The sequence below is a fragment of the Myotis myotis genome, unplaced genomic scaffold (genome assembly GCF_014108235.1).
Source record: "Myotis myotis isolate mMyoMyo1 unplaced genomic scaffold, mMyoMyo1.p scaffold_m19_p_13, whole genome shotgun sequence".
Taxonomy (NCBI): domain Eukaryota; kingdom Metazoa; phylum Chordata; class Mammalia; order Chiroptera; family Vespertilionidae; genus Myotis; species Myotis myotis.
This window is the reverse complement of record NW_023416317.1, coordinates 34,473,199-34,489,265: the sequence shown is the minus strand read 5'-3', so window position 1 is coordinate 34,489,265 and position 16,067 is coordinate 34,473,199. Positions and strand designations below refer to the sequence as shown.

Sequence of the window (16,067 nt, the reverse complement as noted above, 5' to 3'; positions counted from 1 at the left end):
AGACATGGAACTGGGTGGGTGTTGGTAAACTCCTCCAACTTCAGCTGGTGGAGGCGGAGCCTGCCATTTGTGCTGAGGCTCTCTACACATTCTCTTTGGCTGGTGGGAGGCAGGTCACTACTTGATGCTGATAACCAATTCTTTAGAAATCTCCAGGGTTAGACCTCTGGGTTTAATCCTGGCTTAATACCTACTGGCTGTGTGTGTCCTAAGTCTCTGAGCCTTGTCTGAAAATGAAGATGATAGTGCTAATACATACCTGTGGGGTTGTTGTGGAGATCAGAAGGGCAGTGAATGCTTACAGAATGCTTCCCATGGTTGGCACCTCACTACTGGGGTAGGAGAATGCTGTCTGCTGGGATACACAAGCACCCACATTTTAGTGACTTGATCTAATCAAAATTTCTACTCACTTAGCTTTCCAGTGTCCCTGTTATGGGGCTCTCCTCATGGGGATTCTCTCTCCACTGACCTAACAGGATTCTTGCTAAAACTGGACTCTGCAAGGACAGGCACAGAAGCCCAGTTCAAAGCTTTGTTGAGAGCCTGGCCAACATTTGGCCAAGGAGAGAGTCTTTGTCAGTGGGAAGGTAAAACTCATGTGCTCCAACTTACTCCTCTGCCCACCTAGGTTTGGGTGGAATAGTCAACTTGAGGTGCCCTGGGCTGGTGGGAGCCCAGGCTCTATCCCCAAAATTCAGATGGCTTTGCCTGGGAACTCCAGGCCCTTGGGAAGGGTGCTGAGCTCTCCATGCCACACAATCCACCGCACAGCCAGGTTAGGAGACACGGCAGGGAAAGGTGCAAGGCAGGCTTCGCTTTGGTGGGAACCAGCAGGAAACAGGCCTGCATGTGCCAGCAGGGGGGACAGAAGTTTCTGGAACAGTGCCAGGGAGGCGGAATTCCAGAAGTGGTCTTCTGACCTGGTTGATAAATACCAGAGCTGCAATTAAGACAAAATACTATGAATATGACACCTGCTGACAGCTGCAGGAAGATCCGGAAACTTTTATTATGAATTATATTTGCAGGCAGCCCTGCTGTGGTGAACTGGTGCTTGGGCCAAGGAACCTGAAGGAACTCAGCAGGCCAGCTGCCTCGAGGGCAAGGGTTGCCCTCCAGGGGAGAGTGGGGGAGAGTGTGATCATCCCTGTTTAGGACCCTCTGAAGGACCATTGTATCTCAGTCCTTGATAGAAGCCATAACTGGAAAGGGCTTAGAGCTCATCTTGTCCAATGCCACCAAGGCCCAGTGCAGAAGTGAGTGTCCAGGGTCACACAACAAGTTTCTGACCATACCAGGGCTGGAGACCAGGATTCCTTATCCCAAGCTGATTGTAGGGCAGTTAACAGTCGTCAAGCATTCGGCTTAAGGAAATTCAACTGTTAGTGCTCTGAGAGACAGTCAGAGAATGAGACAAAGTTAGAGATAGGGAGACACAGAGTGTGAGAGGAGACAGGAAAATCGTAGAAAAGAGAAACAGAAAGAGACATTCGTGAGCCTGAGTCATTAGGTTCAAAATAAAGGTTTGAGCACCTGCAGAGTTGGACAGGACCTCAGAGGTCGTCTAGTTCAGTAGCCGGCATTTTTACAACGATGAAACAAAGGTTAAGTTGAGTGGTTTACTTGTGTAAACCTTTTAAGGAAAACTTCAATGCCAAACGGTAAAAATAAATAAATAAATAAACGTTTTGTTACTAAAAGTGGCAAAAATTAGATTTCTAAGGGTTTTTTAAATTAGGCTTGAAAAATGAGGAGGTGCAGGAATATAACCCAGCATGGGGTGATTTGAGAAAATGTGAAGCAGATATTTCAGCAACCGTCTGAGATTCCAGATGGAGCACCACATGCCCTCTGTGCTGCTTTCTCTAATGTCTTAGACTCTATATTTCTGAGAAATGCCCCAGAAAAGGAAAAGAGCCTAACCCTTTCTTCCCTTGCTCCTCCCATCTTGTTACTATCAAATCTCTGATTTCAAAGGTTAGCTCAAATGCCACCTCTTCCAGGAAGCTTTTCCTGATTTCCCTCTTGAATTCCCTGCCCCAACTGGTACTCATCACTTCCTCCTGTTAGTCCCCTCTAGACATCCAGCTCCATGTTATAGCCTCTTTTCTTTGCCCATCTCATACCATAGTTATCTTTGAACATATTGATAAAAGAGCCCCTCTTCTAAGCCAGGAACTCCAAAGGCCTTAGCTGAAATCCTCACAGCAAAGCAGCAAGGTGTGTTTCACTATACCCACTTTACAGAGAAGAGAGCTGAGATGCAGAGGGTGGGCATTTCCTCGAAGTCAAACAGCTAGTAAGTGGCAAAGCCAGGACTCCAGCCCAAGTTTGCCTGATTCCAGGGCCTGTACTCTTTCCACAACACTGCACAAGGGCAGGATCTGTGTCTAGTCATTGTGTCTTGTACACATTTGGTACTCAGTGTGCGTTTTTGAATGAATGAAAGAGTAAATGTATGAATGAATACAAGAATTACCCTTCCTTTGAAAACTATATCTCAGAGGTCAGCAAACTACAGCCTGGGTTCCAAATCCAGCTTGTCTCCGATTTTTATAAGTAAAGTTTTATTACCAGCACAGCCATACCCATTCCTTCATGTATTGTCTATGGCTGCTTTTCATGTACAACATGAGTTATCTCATAACAGAGGCTATGTGGCCCATGGAGCCTAAACTATTTTCTATCTGGCCCCTTCCAGAAAAAGTTTACTGACTTCTGCTATGGTCTTTACTAAGCTGGTTAAAACAACAGTGCTTATTGCTAAATACTAATAATCTTATCTCTATGATCTAGAATAGTGTTTGTGTGTGTGGGGGGGCTATGCATATATGTGTGTGCATGCTTGTGCATTGTATACATGTATCTTGTATATGCCCCTTTATTATTTTACAGGCAGGCTTCATCTAAAAAGGTTTACCCCATAGGCCCTTTGGAAATATGTATATATTTAAATTAAGTTTAGCTTGATTGGCAGCACCTTGGCATAGACATGGTGAAGACCAAGGGACCCTGGCAGCAAAGACCTTCCCTGAGCAGAGGAGGGCAGATTCCCCAGGCAGTGGCAATGGGTGTGGATTTTGAAGCTTGCCAGCACAGTATTGTCACGGCAGTGTTTGAGCTGAATGAAAAGCAGCCTGTGTGATCAATTACACCCTGTTTCATCTCTGCTCCCAGTGGCAATCAGTATCCCAGGCTCCCAACCTCACCTCCTCCCCTGGTCCAAGAGCACTCTTTCTCTCCCAAGCCGCCCCCTAGTGCAGCCTCCTGAGAGGCCAGCACACTGCTTACCATTCCTGCTCCCGGGAGTTCAGGACTGGCCTCTGGACCCTTGGCATCTGGACCAGGAGCAGCACCAAAGCAGGGATTGGCCGGCTCCTACCCCAAGTGCCCGGCAAGCCAGGCACTGGGACCTCTCGGGGGCGTGCCAGATCTCAGCCTGTCGCCAGCATGTGCTTTCTGGCCAGTCCGCCTTTGGCCTTGCCCACAATGACAGGCCCATCACTCAGCCTCACTCATCTGCTCACCATCTCAGGACTGCTCTGTTACTCAGCTTGCTGCTTGGGTGAGTTGTGTGTGCGTGTGTGTGTGTGTGGCATGCATGTGCAGTTACATGCGTGTATGCATTGTTTTGGAAAAAAAGACTCTCAGAAAGCAGACTTGTTTTGGGAGCCTGCAGCAGCCTTTAAATCTTAAAGTTCTCAGCCTGCGTTGGAATTGTAACCTAAGGGGTTTGACAGTGGAGAGGAGGTTGGGGTCGGCATACATGCTCGTGTGTGTGTGTGTGCGCGTGTGCACGCGCACGCCCCTCTCTTGACCTTGACTTCAGAGAGGCAGGCTGGCAGCTGCCCTTGCCTTGGCTCTGGAGTAACCTTGTGTTCTGTGGTCTGGGGCCAGCCCTCGTTTGGGGGGCCGGGAAGCTCTCCATCATGCTCCCCCTGACTGGCCTGGGTCATGCCCCTCACTATCCCAGGGGCCAGAGCCACCAAACTGCCCAATTGTTGTGGGTTGTGTTCTCATCTGCCCCCCACACCTGCTCAGGAACAAATTGGAAGATGGCAAATTCTCATATGGTCTTTCAGAGAGGTTCAAATACCTTCCACTTTTAGGATCAGAATTTGTGTTTCAAGGTGTATGTGGTGTGGGTGGGGATTGAAGGAAAGTTGTAGGGTAACATCTTCTCTGGATTATGTGAATTGGGGAAAACCAGGCAAATTGCAGCCAGAAAAAATGAGAACTTGACTGTAGCTGAGCCATCTCAGTCAGGGTCCAAACACTTAGTGATGCTGCGCTCATCACCTTTCCTCTCCTCTTCGCAGGTTCCTCAGAAAGTCAGGGAAAGGCCCAAAAGCTGGTGGTGGAGGAGGAGGAGGAAGGTGAACGGTCCACCAACTGCATGAGCAGTTGCAGAATAGTTAACATGTGGCTGCATCTTTCATTTTCCCAACCTGCAAAGACAGGATGTTTATGTCATTTTTCTCCTTTGGTGGCTTCTAATGACACATTTGCTTGATTTGGGGTGTGGTGCGGGGGTGCTTCTCGATACAAAAAAGGAGGCAGAAACAGAAAGGGCTGTTTGTAGTACCCTAGTCATGGGCTGGACTTGTGAGTGGGAGATCCAGATGGACACGGTGTTGATCCTGGTGTCAGATGCATAAAAAGTACTTGGATGATAGTTTGGGCCAAGCTCCTTGTGGCCCAGGTGGGGAAACCGAATCTCAGATTGAAAAGGGAGTTGTGCCATGTCACAGGGTCACTTGCATCCGGACTCACACTCTTTGATCCAAGTCCCTATCTTTCCAAGAGTAAATTGGAGTGAGTCACTTTCCAAGGATGTGCTCAGAGTCAAGAGGGTATTGAGTCCAAAGGGCAAAGCCAGCATCAGCCACAGCAAAACAACCTCAATCATTTGCCCACACCCACACTGGACTTGGCATGTTTCTGCCCGTGATTTGGCACTGCAGTGGACATGCACAACATGACTTCAGTGCCTTTGAGTCAGGGCAGGTGGTCCTGAAATTCTGTCATTGTGGGCATTTCCAAAGCAGCTGGCAGGGCTGAGCCACATGGTGCAGACAGGTTTCTGCTCCCCATGTACATACACTCAGGGTTTTTCCATCACAGCAGAGCCGGCTGGGGCTTTTCCAGCCTGGACCCTGAGTTCAGACACGATTCCATGGAGGCAGCATAGTCCAGAGAGAGAGAGCCACAGGCCACTCAGATGACACCAAAATAGACATGTGAAGTCCTGGCTTAGTTGTCTGGGAAGAGGCGGGGGGTGGGGGCAAGCTGTTCCCAAACATGTCCACCTGATGGAAATATTCTGAGTTGGAATGAGCTGTAAATAAACTAGACTGTGCTAAAAACAAACATCTCCAGGGAGTTTGGGGGAGGGGGCAGAAATAGATGGTCTTCACCTGCTGAAAATGAAGTAGGTCAGGGGGGGAAGGGATGGGGCGGGGGTGAACCATGCAGATGCCTCTGCAGAAAAAGCAACCAATAATTTATGTTCACTGAAGAGTTCTCTGGTTTCCAGGAAGAAATGAGAGGTGATTGCTTTAAGCAATACAGGGTCTTTCATCAGTGGAAGGCCACACAGGGCATGGGGTGAAGGGACACATTGCCAGCCACGTATGGTCTGCAAAAAGAAATGGTCAGGAGTGCACATGAGCCACATGAACCTGCCAGCTCCCCAGGTGTTTGCTGCTGGGAGGGGCTTTGTGCATCCTCAGCCCTTAGCTGTCTGCTGAGGCCAAGGGGAGGCAGAGGAGGCACTGCAGCTGGGGGACCCTGAGAGGGTTCTTGGGTGCTGGTGGGTGTCAATCATCCTCCTGCACACACCTGAGATGGAGTGGAGCAAGGGAAGCTGCCCACTCCTGGCTTTAGGGAAGAAATTAGAAGAGTAATACCTTGGCATTAATGTCAAGTTTTATGATTACATAGCTATATGAGTTTACCACTAGAAAGAGAAAAGCAGCCCAGGACAGCTGGAGCAGGCCTGCTACCTAGAGCCAGGCCACGCGCTCTCCTGTCGAACGTAAATGATCTCACAGAACATCAGACAAGGTCACTCTGCACCTATAACAGATCAAGAAAGAACAAGGCCACTTTTCCCCCGTGTCAGACACAGACAAAATAAGACTATCAACCAGCCACAAAAATGACCCACTGTCCCTCTATGCTTGCTAACATGAGTGACTACTGCTGCCTGGCCAGCCCCAGCATCAGCCTCCCTTCTCCTCCTCTAGCTAAGAATTAAGATAGTCATAGACTAGCCCTTGCTTCCTGACAGCATCCAATCCAGAGCAGGACCTGACTTTCTTCCTTATTGTCTCCTCCCAAATCACCTGCCAAAGCCCCAATCCTGGAGTAAATCCTTTCTCATGCCCTGTTACTGGGATGCTCCCTTGTTCCCCCTGGAGTGTGTGCCCCCTCTTTGCAATGAGTCAATAGAGACAGCTGTGTTCAGGTACAGGTGTGTTCCTGGTGGTCTTTGGATGAAGGGCACTGGTACTGTCAATCTCAGGTAGTTGCTCTGGGGGCCCTTTGCCTTCTTCTTAGCTCCAGACCTTTATTTCCACCCACATTGGAGTTGTAGTGTAGAAATCTAGGGGAAGGATTCTGGAATCAGACTGATGGGTTCAAATCCTGGCTCTGTCCCTTCCTAGTTGTATGACCTTGGGCAATCACTTCACCTCTTTACCTCAATTAAGTGATCTGTAAAATGGGGGTGATGAGATGGTGATGATAATAATAATAGTACTTAACTCTCAGGGCTGCGTGAGGGTCAGGAAATTTTATATATGTGAAGCATTTAAATGGTGCCTGGCATGTCATAAGTGGTTTTTTAAAAAAATTTGTTTATCAAACATTTGAGGAATATCTAGGGTATGCTAGATACTGTTCTAGACCTTGGGGATAAAAATGGCTTTTCCTCTGGGAAAGCATAGGTTAGAGAGATACAAGGAAACAGATTCACCCATAGATAAAGGTTAATATAGGAGTGAACCCAAAAAAGAGCATAGCAGGACCCCTCAGCCTTAGCCTGGGAAGTCAAGGAAAGCTTCCTGGTGGAGGCAGCTCCTGACAATTCTTGATGCACAGTAAGTCTCCAGGATGTGAGAGGAGAAGGTGCGATATGAGCAAAAGGGTCTTGGCAGCTGCTCAAGCTCCACAAGCTTTACCATCTTAGGTCAGGGGCACCGTTTAGGCATCTTTCTGCCCTCCCCTAAGGGCTAACCCAGTGTCTGGCCAACCATGTGCTCAAATGAACAACTGTTTAACACAAAATTTGGCAGATTTCCCTACAAACTAGTGCTTCCTCCGACTTTTCCATCTCATACTCTGACCACTGTTACCCTGGGTCCCCTGTAACATCAAAAGCACCCTTGATTGTTCCCCCTCTTTCGCTCCTACACCAGCCCTGGTTTTCTTCTCCTCAGTAACCTGTACATCAAGAGATTCCATGAGACAATGAAGCTCTGAGGGTCCAGGGCCCTCTCTTCTCTTCGCACCCATGTACTGAGACATTTAACTGTAACTCTCTAGTGAGCATGGGTGACACAGAATGTGTGCATAGAGTCTGGAGTCAAATATGTATCTTAACCCATGGCTCATGGTCTTTTGTAATCAATGCTACCTCCAGCCCTAGCTGCCTCCCTCTCTGAACACTTCCTCCGAGCACAATATCAAAGTCGTTCACAATGACTTCCTTCTCCCCAACTATTGGGGGCACATATGAGTCTGTTTAACTTTGAATTCCTTGCCCCATCTGCAAAGTGACAAGTCACTTCCTGAAGAAGAAGAAATGGACTTTATAATAGTCAGTGTCCATGCCATTTGCTTATCTTACACATATCATCTCTCGAAGGCCAAGGGAGGCCTATGTCCAATAGCAAACAGGAGGTGCACTCACATCTAACAGGTTGGGAATCAGATGGGGAAGTCTGGGGTGGCAGTGTGGGTCTCCTTGGGCACAATAGACATGACAGGGGCCTAGCCCTGTCCCATGCTAATGAGCAGCAGTTTTCTCTAAACAGCCCTTCCTGGCCTGGATCAGAAGAAACGTGGCAGCCACAAAACATGCTGCCTGCTGACACCTCCTCCGCCCCCCCTGTTCCCACCACCATTCTTCAGAGAAGGCCGAAGTCCGGTGAGTACCTTAAGGACATGTGAGGGAACAGAAACCACACTACCCCACTTCCCCATCCCTCAGTCAGCTTCCTCCAGAATCTTCTCTCATGCAGCAGGTTGAGCAGGGAAGGGATATTTTCCAGTTTCTGGTAATGTCCACTCTTCCTCTGTCTTCGCTGAGTTATGGAGGGGATTCTTCTCAGCAGGGAACTGAATTTGGCCAAGTGTCCCCTCTTGGGTGAATGGATGACTTTCTAGGCTCCCATCAGCTGCTCAGATATGGAATTTCCCCTTCTGTTTGTGCTCCCACCCAAGTATCTATGGAATTCCCTTCCATGGCCTGTCTTAGACATAGACTGTTTCTGTGAGGTGACGCGGGAAATGGCCCTCCTGTAGCCAAACTGAGGTGTGAGAGGGAACAGAATTTGGAAAGAGCAGAAAAGGTGAAAGAAAAAACAGGATGTGGGGAGCTGACCTAGAAGGCAACAGGTGGGGACTTGAGAGTCTCAGATCTTTCCAGAAGCTCTTTGACTTGTACTGTCCAATACTGCCACTAGCCGTATGGCTATTGAGTTGAGCTGTGCATATAAAATACACACAGAATTGTGAGACTTCATATGGAAAGAAGATTGTAAAATATTTCATTAGTAATTTTAAATATTGAATATGTGTTAAAATGATATTTGGGGTGGACTGGGTTAAATAAAATATATTAAAATTAATTTCACTTGTTTCCTTTACTTTTTTAATGTGGCTACCAAGAAAAGTTAAAACTGTATATGTGGTTTGCATTGGTAGCTCACATTTTATTTCCTTTGGACAATGCTGTCCCAGACATTGGAAAGAGGCCCCTGAAATGAGCTTCCTAACTCCACCATTGTGGCTTTGTAATCCATTCAAGCCAGGTGCGTCTCAAGAGCAGGTGAGAGAACAGACACTGGTGGCTAGGAAGGTCATCTTAGGATACCCATTGGGGTGTAAGAGAAGCGCCAGTCCTGGGAACTGGTCTACAAAGCAGGTCTGTGTCAAGGGTGGTGACCCGTCTTCTGTCCTGCAAGTCTGACCTATAACCCTGTATTGCTTTGCATTGAAGCTTCTCTCCCCAGACATGAAGAATCTCATCCTGGAACTGGAGACCACGCAGTCCCCGTGTGTCCAAGGATCACTCGGCTCCCCTGGGCCTCCCGGCCCCCAGGTTGGTGCATTCCACCAGACCTCTTCTCCTCTCCTGCTGTCTTCTGTTCAGAGAAGTGAAGCCTCGTAGAGATGCACGTTTTACTGTGATATGGGGGCTGTTTTTCCTTCTCTGGCTCACCTCCAGCTCCAGAGCGATGTGAATAGAATGCTGGTTCTTTAGGTGAATTCTGGCCTCCCAGTTTTGGTTTCCTCATTCATGCAATGAGGATAATAATTGTCCCTGCAGTACTGGATTTAGGATGGGGGATCAAATGAGATGCTGCCTTGATGGATGTGGTTATTATTATAGCTACCACAAAACAGTTGATGACAGTGGGTTGCCCCTTATGTGGCCTTGACCCCATTCAGTGGGCCCAGAGGCACCTGCATCCAATGCAGGAAAGTGGAGGCAAAGAGGAACCTGTTACCTTGAGTCCCCTTGACCCAGATATGGCTACCAAGCAGCCTACTCCTCCCCAGCAAAGTTAAAGGGAAGAGTGAGGAACAGGTAAAAATACTAGAGAAAGGATTTCCAGGCAAGCAAAGACATCTGGTCACAGACTCCTGGCTTCCCTGGCTGCCTGGTTGGGGGCTCCCCTAAGAGGAATGTCCCCTAGCCTGGGACTCTGGGCCTGCCATGGGGAAGGGAACAAGGGAACAAGGAGCAATCAGTCTCCCAAGTACCTTCCTTAGGAGTTATCTCGCCCTCCTGGGTCACCCTGCCATGGCTTCTGTCCAGGAAGACTGAGAGACCCACTCCTCACCCTGGTTGCAAAGCTCCACATGCGGAGACCCGGCCTGTATCTCCTGCATCATCTCATGTCACCAACTCTGTCCACTTGCAGCCACAGTGTGTCTCGGGTCCTCAAGCACCTTGTTCCAGTCTTGGGGACTTTACGCTGGTGGCTCCAGCATTTGGAATGTTCGTCCTTCTGATTTTTACCATGGCCAGCTTCTTTGTCACCTCCTTAGCAATGCCTTTCTCGACCACCAAGCCTTCCCCATCAATCTCCATCCAATGGCCTATTTTAATTCTCTGCCAATTTTTCTCATGTTGTTATAGCTTCCTTATTAATTTTTTTGTTCCTAATCTCTTTGGTTTCCTCTCCATGAAATATAAGCTGTGTGGCTAGGATTGGCAAACTGTTGTCCATGGGTCAAATCCGGCTTGTTTTGGCAATTTAAGTTTTATGGTCTCTGGCTGCTTTTGTGCTACAAGGATGGAGTTGAGTAGTTGTGACAGAGTTGCTGTGTTAAAGGCACAGCCTAAGATATTTACTATCTGGCTCTTTATAGAGAAAGTTAACTGACCCCTGGTCTTGAGGACATTGTATTGTTCATAATATGTGCCCATCTATACCACCTCATGGGGTATAGTAGGTTCTCCATAAATATTTGCTAAATGCAATAAGGAATATAGGAGTTGGCCAGAGGGGCCGGGAAGTCTGCAGAAAGGCAAGATGGGCACCCTGAGAAGCACCTCTCAGGTGGGTTTCTATCTTCCCACAGTCTATGCTGGCAGCTGTCAGGGCACAGGGAGACCCACAGACCATGGGGAAAAAAGGGGAATTCTCTGCTGACCAGCAGCTCCCCAGTCACTTGCTCATCTCTAACTTCTCACAATCCTATCTGAGTCACATGGGGGCTGTGCTGTCCAACTCCAGGGGACCATGCAACCACCTCCGTTCTCTTAGAACAGAGTGGATGCTGTCCCCACCAAAATGAGATCTGTGGACCAGCAACTTTGGCATCATCTGGGAGCTTGTTTCAGATGCAGAATTTCATCCTTCCCTCTCCACTACACTCCCCTCCACCATTCAATCAGAATCTGTATTTTAATGAGACACTCAGTGAATCATGGGAAGGTCGGAGCTAAAGCACAACCCTAGTAAAATAGTTCTAGCCCATTTTAAGAAATGGAAAAAACCAAGGCTTGGAAAAATTGAAATACTTGAACAAAAACTCTCTGTCCTCCCCTCCCCAAAACAGAAGGCGAATAAGCCAAAGGTGGTGGTTTCCAAATTTGTCTGCACATTAGAATCCCCTGGGAACTTCAAAAATTCCTGATGCCTGTGCCACTCTCCTTGAGATTGTAATTGGTCTGGGGCATGGCCTAGTCTTTGGGATTTTTAAAAGATCCCCAGAGAATTCTAATGTGCAGATAGGCTTGGGAACCATTGGCTGAGGGGGCTGTTTGTCATTTAGAGACAAGTCTGATAAAATCATATTTCAAACAGGCTTTGTGTTAGCCATGCTCACCTGCAGATCTTGGGGATAAAGTAGTAGCCTTGGGGGGGAGGGGAGGAGCGGTGGTTGATGGATTTCCTCCCTGCTGTATGGAGGAATTTGGAAACAGTTAACCAGCTGATCATTCCATAGACGCATGAGCAGAAAGCAGCTGTATTCTGCCGTGGGTGTGCCAAGCCTTAGTGCAAAGGTGCTAGAGTCCCTGAGCTGGAGTCAGCCCCACCCCATGGCTGGGCAATTGCACAAAATGCAGTATTTACTTGCCCACATTCTTTTTTTTTTTTTTTATTGCTTAAAGTATTACAAAGGGTATTACATATGTGTCCTTTTTTCCCCCCGCCCTTGACAGTCCCCTAGCCTCCCCTATCTCCCAGTGTCTTATGTCCATTGGTTATGCTTATATGCATGCATACAAGTCCTTAGGTTGATCTCTTACCCCCCTCCCTCCTGCCCCCCAACCCTCCCCGGCCTTCCCGCTGCAGTTTGACAATCTGTTTGAGGTAGATACTTGCCCACATTCTTAATGTCTTTTGCTGCACCTGGTACCCATAGATCCACCATGGGAATTTTTAAATCTCTGCTTCTGTGTGCAAAGTGTAACTTCCCTCTTGTCAGGACCCAGGGAAGCTTGGTAAGAGCAACTGAAAAGATAGAAGAGGAGTGAAGCCTCTTGTTCTCAGCAAACAGCATTTCTTCACGTATCTTCAGTTGCTCTTGCCAAACACTCCGGATATTTCAGGCAACCCAAGAATTCCAGGGAGAAAATTAAACTCACACAGAGTAGACATGAGCATTACAGCCTTCAAACCATTGGAAACACAGCTCAGAGAAGCTAGAAGAGGGGGATCACAGAGGAGGAGACTGGGCTGGCATGCATAAGAGGGTCCTTCATGGGGTTTCTGGGGCCCTGAGTCTGCATAGAGAGTGAGGCTGCTGTAGGAGTGTTGTAAAGGCGTTCCCTCAGTCCTGCCTCCCGCACCCCTGTCCTTGATAATTCCAGCCTGTGTTTTTGTATACTTGGTCCGACGTATACTTTCTTTGCTTCTTGGTTGTGTAGGGTCCACCGGGGCATCCAGGCAAGACAGGACCAAAGGGAGAAAAGGTATGAGTCACTACTCTCTTCCAGCCTGTTTTCTGGGGATGCTACTAAACATTTTCTGGCTGAGATTTCAAGGCATGTGGTAATTCTGCCTTAGTGCACGAGGATGGGCTCCATGAGGATGGGGCTGCTGCTGCAGGTGTGGGATACCACCAGTGTATTTTGGCTTGGCCCACTGCCGTAACAGGGGTGCTGTGAGTGGCCAAGCCACCAGCCACATGGGCATGCCCAGACATCAGCCCTACTAAGCCCTCTGCTTCCAGAACTTCTCTTCCAAAGCAGCCTCCGCTTACTTGCCTTTTCCACCCACAGGGGGAGCTTGGCCGACCAGGAAGGAAGGTATGGTCTATGTTGTCAGCATTACATGACAACTGTGCTCCACGTGCGTGCATGAATGTGTGTGCACTCCTTCGGGAGGGGAACCAGCGGTGCACTACTGTGGCCTCCGGCCCACTGGACAGTGGTGGCACCACCATCCTGATGATGACAACAGCACCTTTGCTGTTTCTGCCCACTCCTTCGCTTGAGAGCTGGAGCCAGCTACTGCCAGGCATTTGGACTTCTTCCAGAGGCTGCCAAGCCCAGCCAGATTTCCCACAGCTTCAGAGCATCTCATCCTGCCTTCCATCAGAGAAACCCTCCAAGGCCCCAACCAGTGGCACAAAATGACTCTCACTGTCTATTAGATTAAACCAGAATAAAGTGCCAAACAGACAGAAACAAAAGGCTTTTGCAGTAATAAATTGGAGTTACTTAAGGTCACAGGGACTCTGAGTGAACCAAACACATGTTATCAAGACTCTCATTACAGCCAGGAAGAAGAAAACCAGCAGCCATTCCCTGAGGTCAATGGATGCTGGTGCTGAAATTGTAGGTCTTGATGATAGAAGTAGGTGCAAAACTTTGGCCAAGAAAGATGCCTGTGGTTCTAAATATAAATTACTATTTTTTGGTTGAATGTTTTATTCAAATACTTACACTATCAATTAGAGTCTCAAACAGACCTTTGGGAGGTAAATTTACAACCCTTTAGGGCATGGATGACAACTCCAGCCAAGGCACAGTGGTTGTCCGAACTGCTGGGCCAGAAAGGAATCTGGCATGGTCTCCATGCTCAGAACTAATGAAGGCCATGGTTCATTAGTGATGTGTGCCATGGATGTGGGAGGCAAGAGTAGGAATTTGTACACATGCAGTACTTTGGGTTTTTTGTTGTGTTTTTTTTTGGTTTGTTTGTTTTTATTGATTTCAGAGAGAGGAAAGGAGAAGGAGAGAGAGATAGAAACATCAATGATGAGAAAGAATCAATTAGCTGCTTCCTGCACTCCCCTACTAGAGATGGAGCCCAAAACTCAGACATATGCCCTGACTGAGAATGGAGCTGGGACCTCCTGGTTCATGGGTCGATGCTTAACCATTAAGCCACACCAGCTGGGCCACATGCAGCATTTGTGATCCCTGGTTAAGGGGCTCAGCCTTCCACATCTCTTGCTAGGCTAACTGAAATTAGCCAGTGGGTTCAAAGGTCAAGATAGACCCCGAAGTCCCTGCTCCCACTCTTTCAGGGCTTACTCTTCCATAGCCTCTGGCTTAGGTTGAGTTCCTTAGAAGCAGTGACAGAGATGGCACGTGCCATGTGCAAGTGAGTCGGTTATTAAGGGAGCTCTTTCAAGAGGAGTCTGAGAAGAGGGGCATCCAGATGGGATGGGGAGGAAGTCCAATGTGGGAGTGGCATCAGGTGATGTCCAGCTTCAGCCTGATCCCTGGGGAGCTGTGGAGTAAGAATTGCACCACAGAGTGTCTTGCCTTGAGGTAAGGGAGCCAGGCTATTGGCTACAGGGAGGGGACATATATAAATCACTGGTCAGATCCGGTTGCCCACAGAAACTCCACAGTTGCAGGTTGCAGGAATGAGTTGTTACAGCAAGGAAGGTAGGCCCTGGGGGATGAGCACACTGAGCAGGTGAAAAAGATCTGGAGGGAGAACCAACAGCATTTGCTACTGCTTCCCAAACATAATCCTATGCCATTTACATCCCACCCTTGGGGAGTACCTATTGGAATGCAGTGGATGGGTGGGTGGGTGGAGGTGATAAAGATTGAAAAACCAAGAAGTTTAGAATCCCTTCTCTATCACCTTTTATTTCTTTAGTAGAATAAGATCTTGTGTGTTGACACAGTGTCACACAATGGGCTTTCACTTGTACCTAAGTGATCCAACTTTTTGGCTATCAGTTTTTGGAGATGAGGGTCCTGAGGCTGTGCTTTAGAGGCCCCACACTCCTCCGGGCCCCAGAGACAAATCTTGTTTCCTGGAAGGAGGGAAACAAATCCAATTTTCCTGACTTTTGTTCTTTGACTTTGAAGGGTAGACCTGGCCCCCCGGGTGTTCCTGGTATGCCTGGGCCCATCGGCTGGCCTGGCCCTGAAGGACCCAGGGTAAGTGTGGTGCAATCTCAGGGCTCATGTGGTATCGGAACTTGAGGGAGAAGATGGCAGCTCCCTGGCCCCTGGCACACAGTGAGTGACACGTCCTCAAGAGGGAGCGGAAGAAGAGAGCACAAGGACTGTCCATAGGCCTCCAAATATTTCCTCCTTCACTTGGACTGCAAGACCTCAGTCAGTCCAAAGCTCTGCTCCTGTAGGGGGAAAAAATGAGGGGCTGCTGACCTCTTTCATTGGGGCCCTGATTCTCCTTTGTCCTGAAGGGTTAGCATGTGATTCTTTGGTTTCCCGGAGATGACCTAAGAGAGGCTTGTGTCTGGAAAGCTGTTGACCTGTCATGCTGATCTGGCTGGAGGTGGAGGGTTGAGGGGGTTGGGTTGGCTGACTGGAACAACTAAAACCCTACATTCAGAGAGGGATCACCAAATGCTGATGAATTCCCTTCCTCAGACAGGCTATGGAAAGCTAACATGCCCACTCCCGTGCCTTTGCTTACATTCCACTCACTTTGGTCATAAATCATGGGGTATAGAGGCCATGACTTGGGCAGGTAAATGTCACTATATAGTTTGATTCACTTACTGGCAGAATTTTTAAGGGAATAGAAAACTGTTCCCAATCCTTGTAAGTGAAGTCCCAAGGATATGTCTTGAAAATCAACTGTATAAAGCTGAGCCACCCAATATAGCAGCCATTGGACATATGTGGCTATTGAGCCCTTGAAATGTGGCTAGTGCAACTGAGGATCTGACTTTTTTTTAACTTTAATTAAGTTTAAATTTTAAAACTTCTACTCAGTGCAGTTACTTGAAAACATTTAAGTATGTGAATCATATGTTGAGTATGTGAATCTGCTTTTTCAACTATAAATTTTATGAACTCTGAATAGAGATCATGTATGTTGGATGAAAATTTAGTGCCTGAATTGAGATGTGGTTTAAGTGTACAATGATGCACAACAGAT

At 48.0% G+C, this 16,067-nt stretch overlaps 1 protein-coding gene across 2 annotated transcripts in view; it reads left to right on the top strand.

Moving 5' to 3' along the window:
* The window catches only part of COLQ (collagen like tail subunit of asymmetric acetylcholinesterase), a 58,827-nt gene that overhangs the window by 18,691 nt on the left and 24,069 nt on the right, over positions 1–16,067 (top strand). The window contains exons 1-6 of one of the 2 annotated variants that reach the window (XM_036332671.1): positions 3,283–3,568; positions 8,043–8,155; positions 9,230–9,331; positions 12,617–12,661; positions 12,971–12,997; positions 15,026–15,097. In XM_036332671.1, coding sequence (XP_036188564.1) covers positions 3,454–3,568; positions 8,043–8,155; positions 9,230–9,331; positions 12,617–12,661; positions 12,971–12,997; positions 15,026–15,097 — 474 coding nt within the window. In that variant the 5' untranslated portion in view covers positions 3,283–3,453. Of the gene's footprint in view, positions 1–3,282; positions 3,569–8,042; positions 8,156–9,229; positions 9,332–12,616; positions 12,662–12,970; positions 12,998–15,025; positions 15,098–16,067 lie in introns of those variants that run through there. The other variant, XM_036332670.1, reaches the window with a different exon arrangement.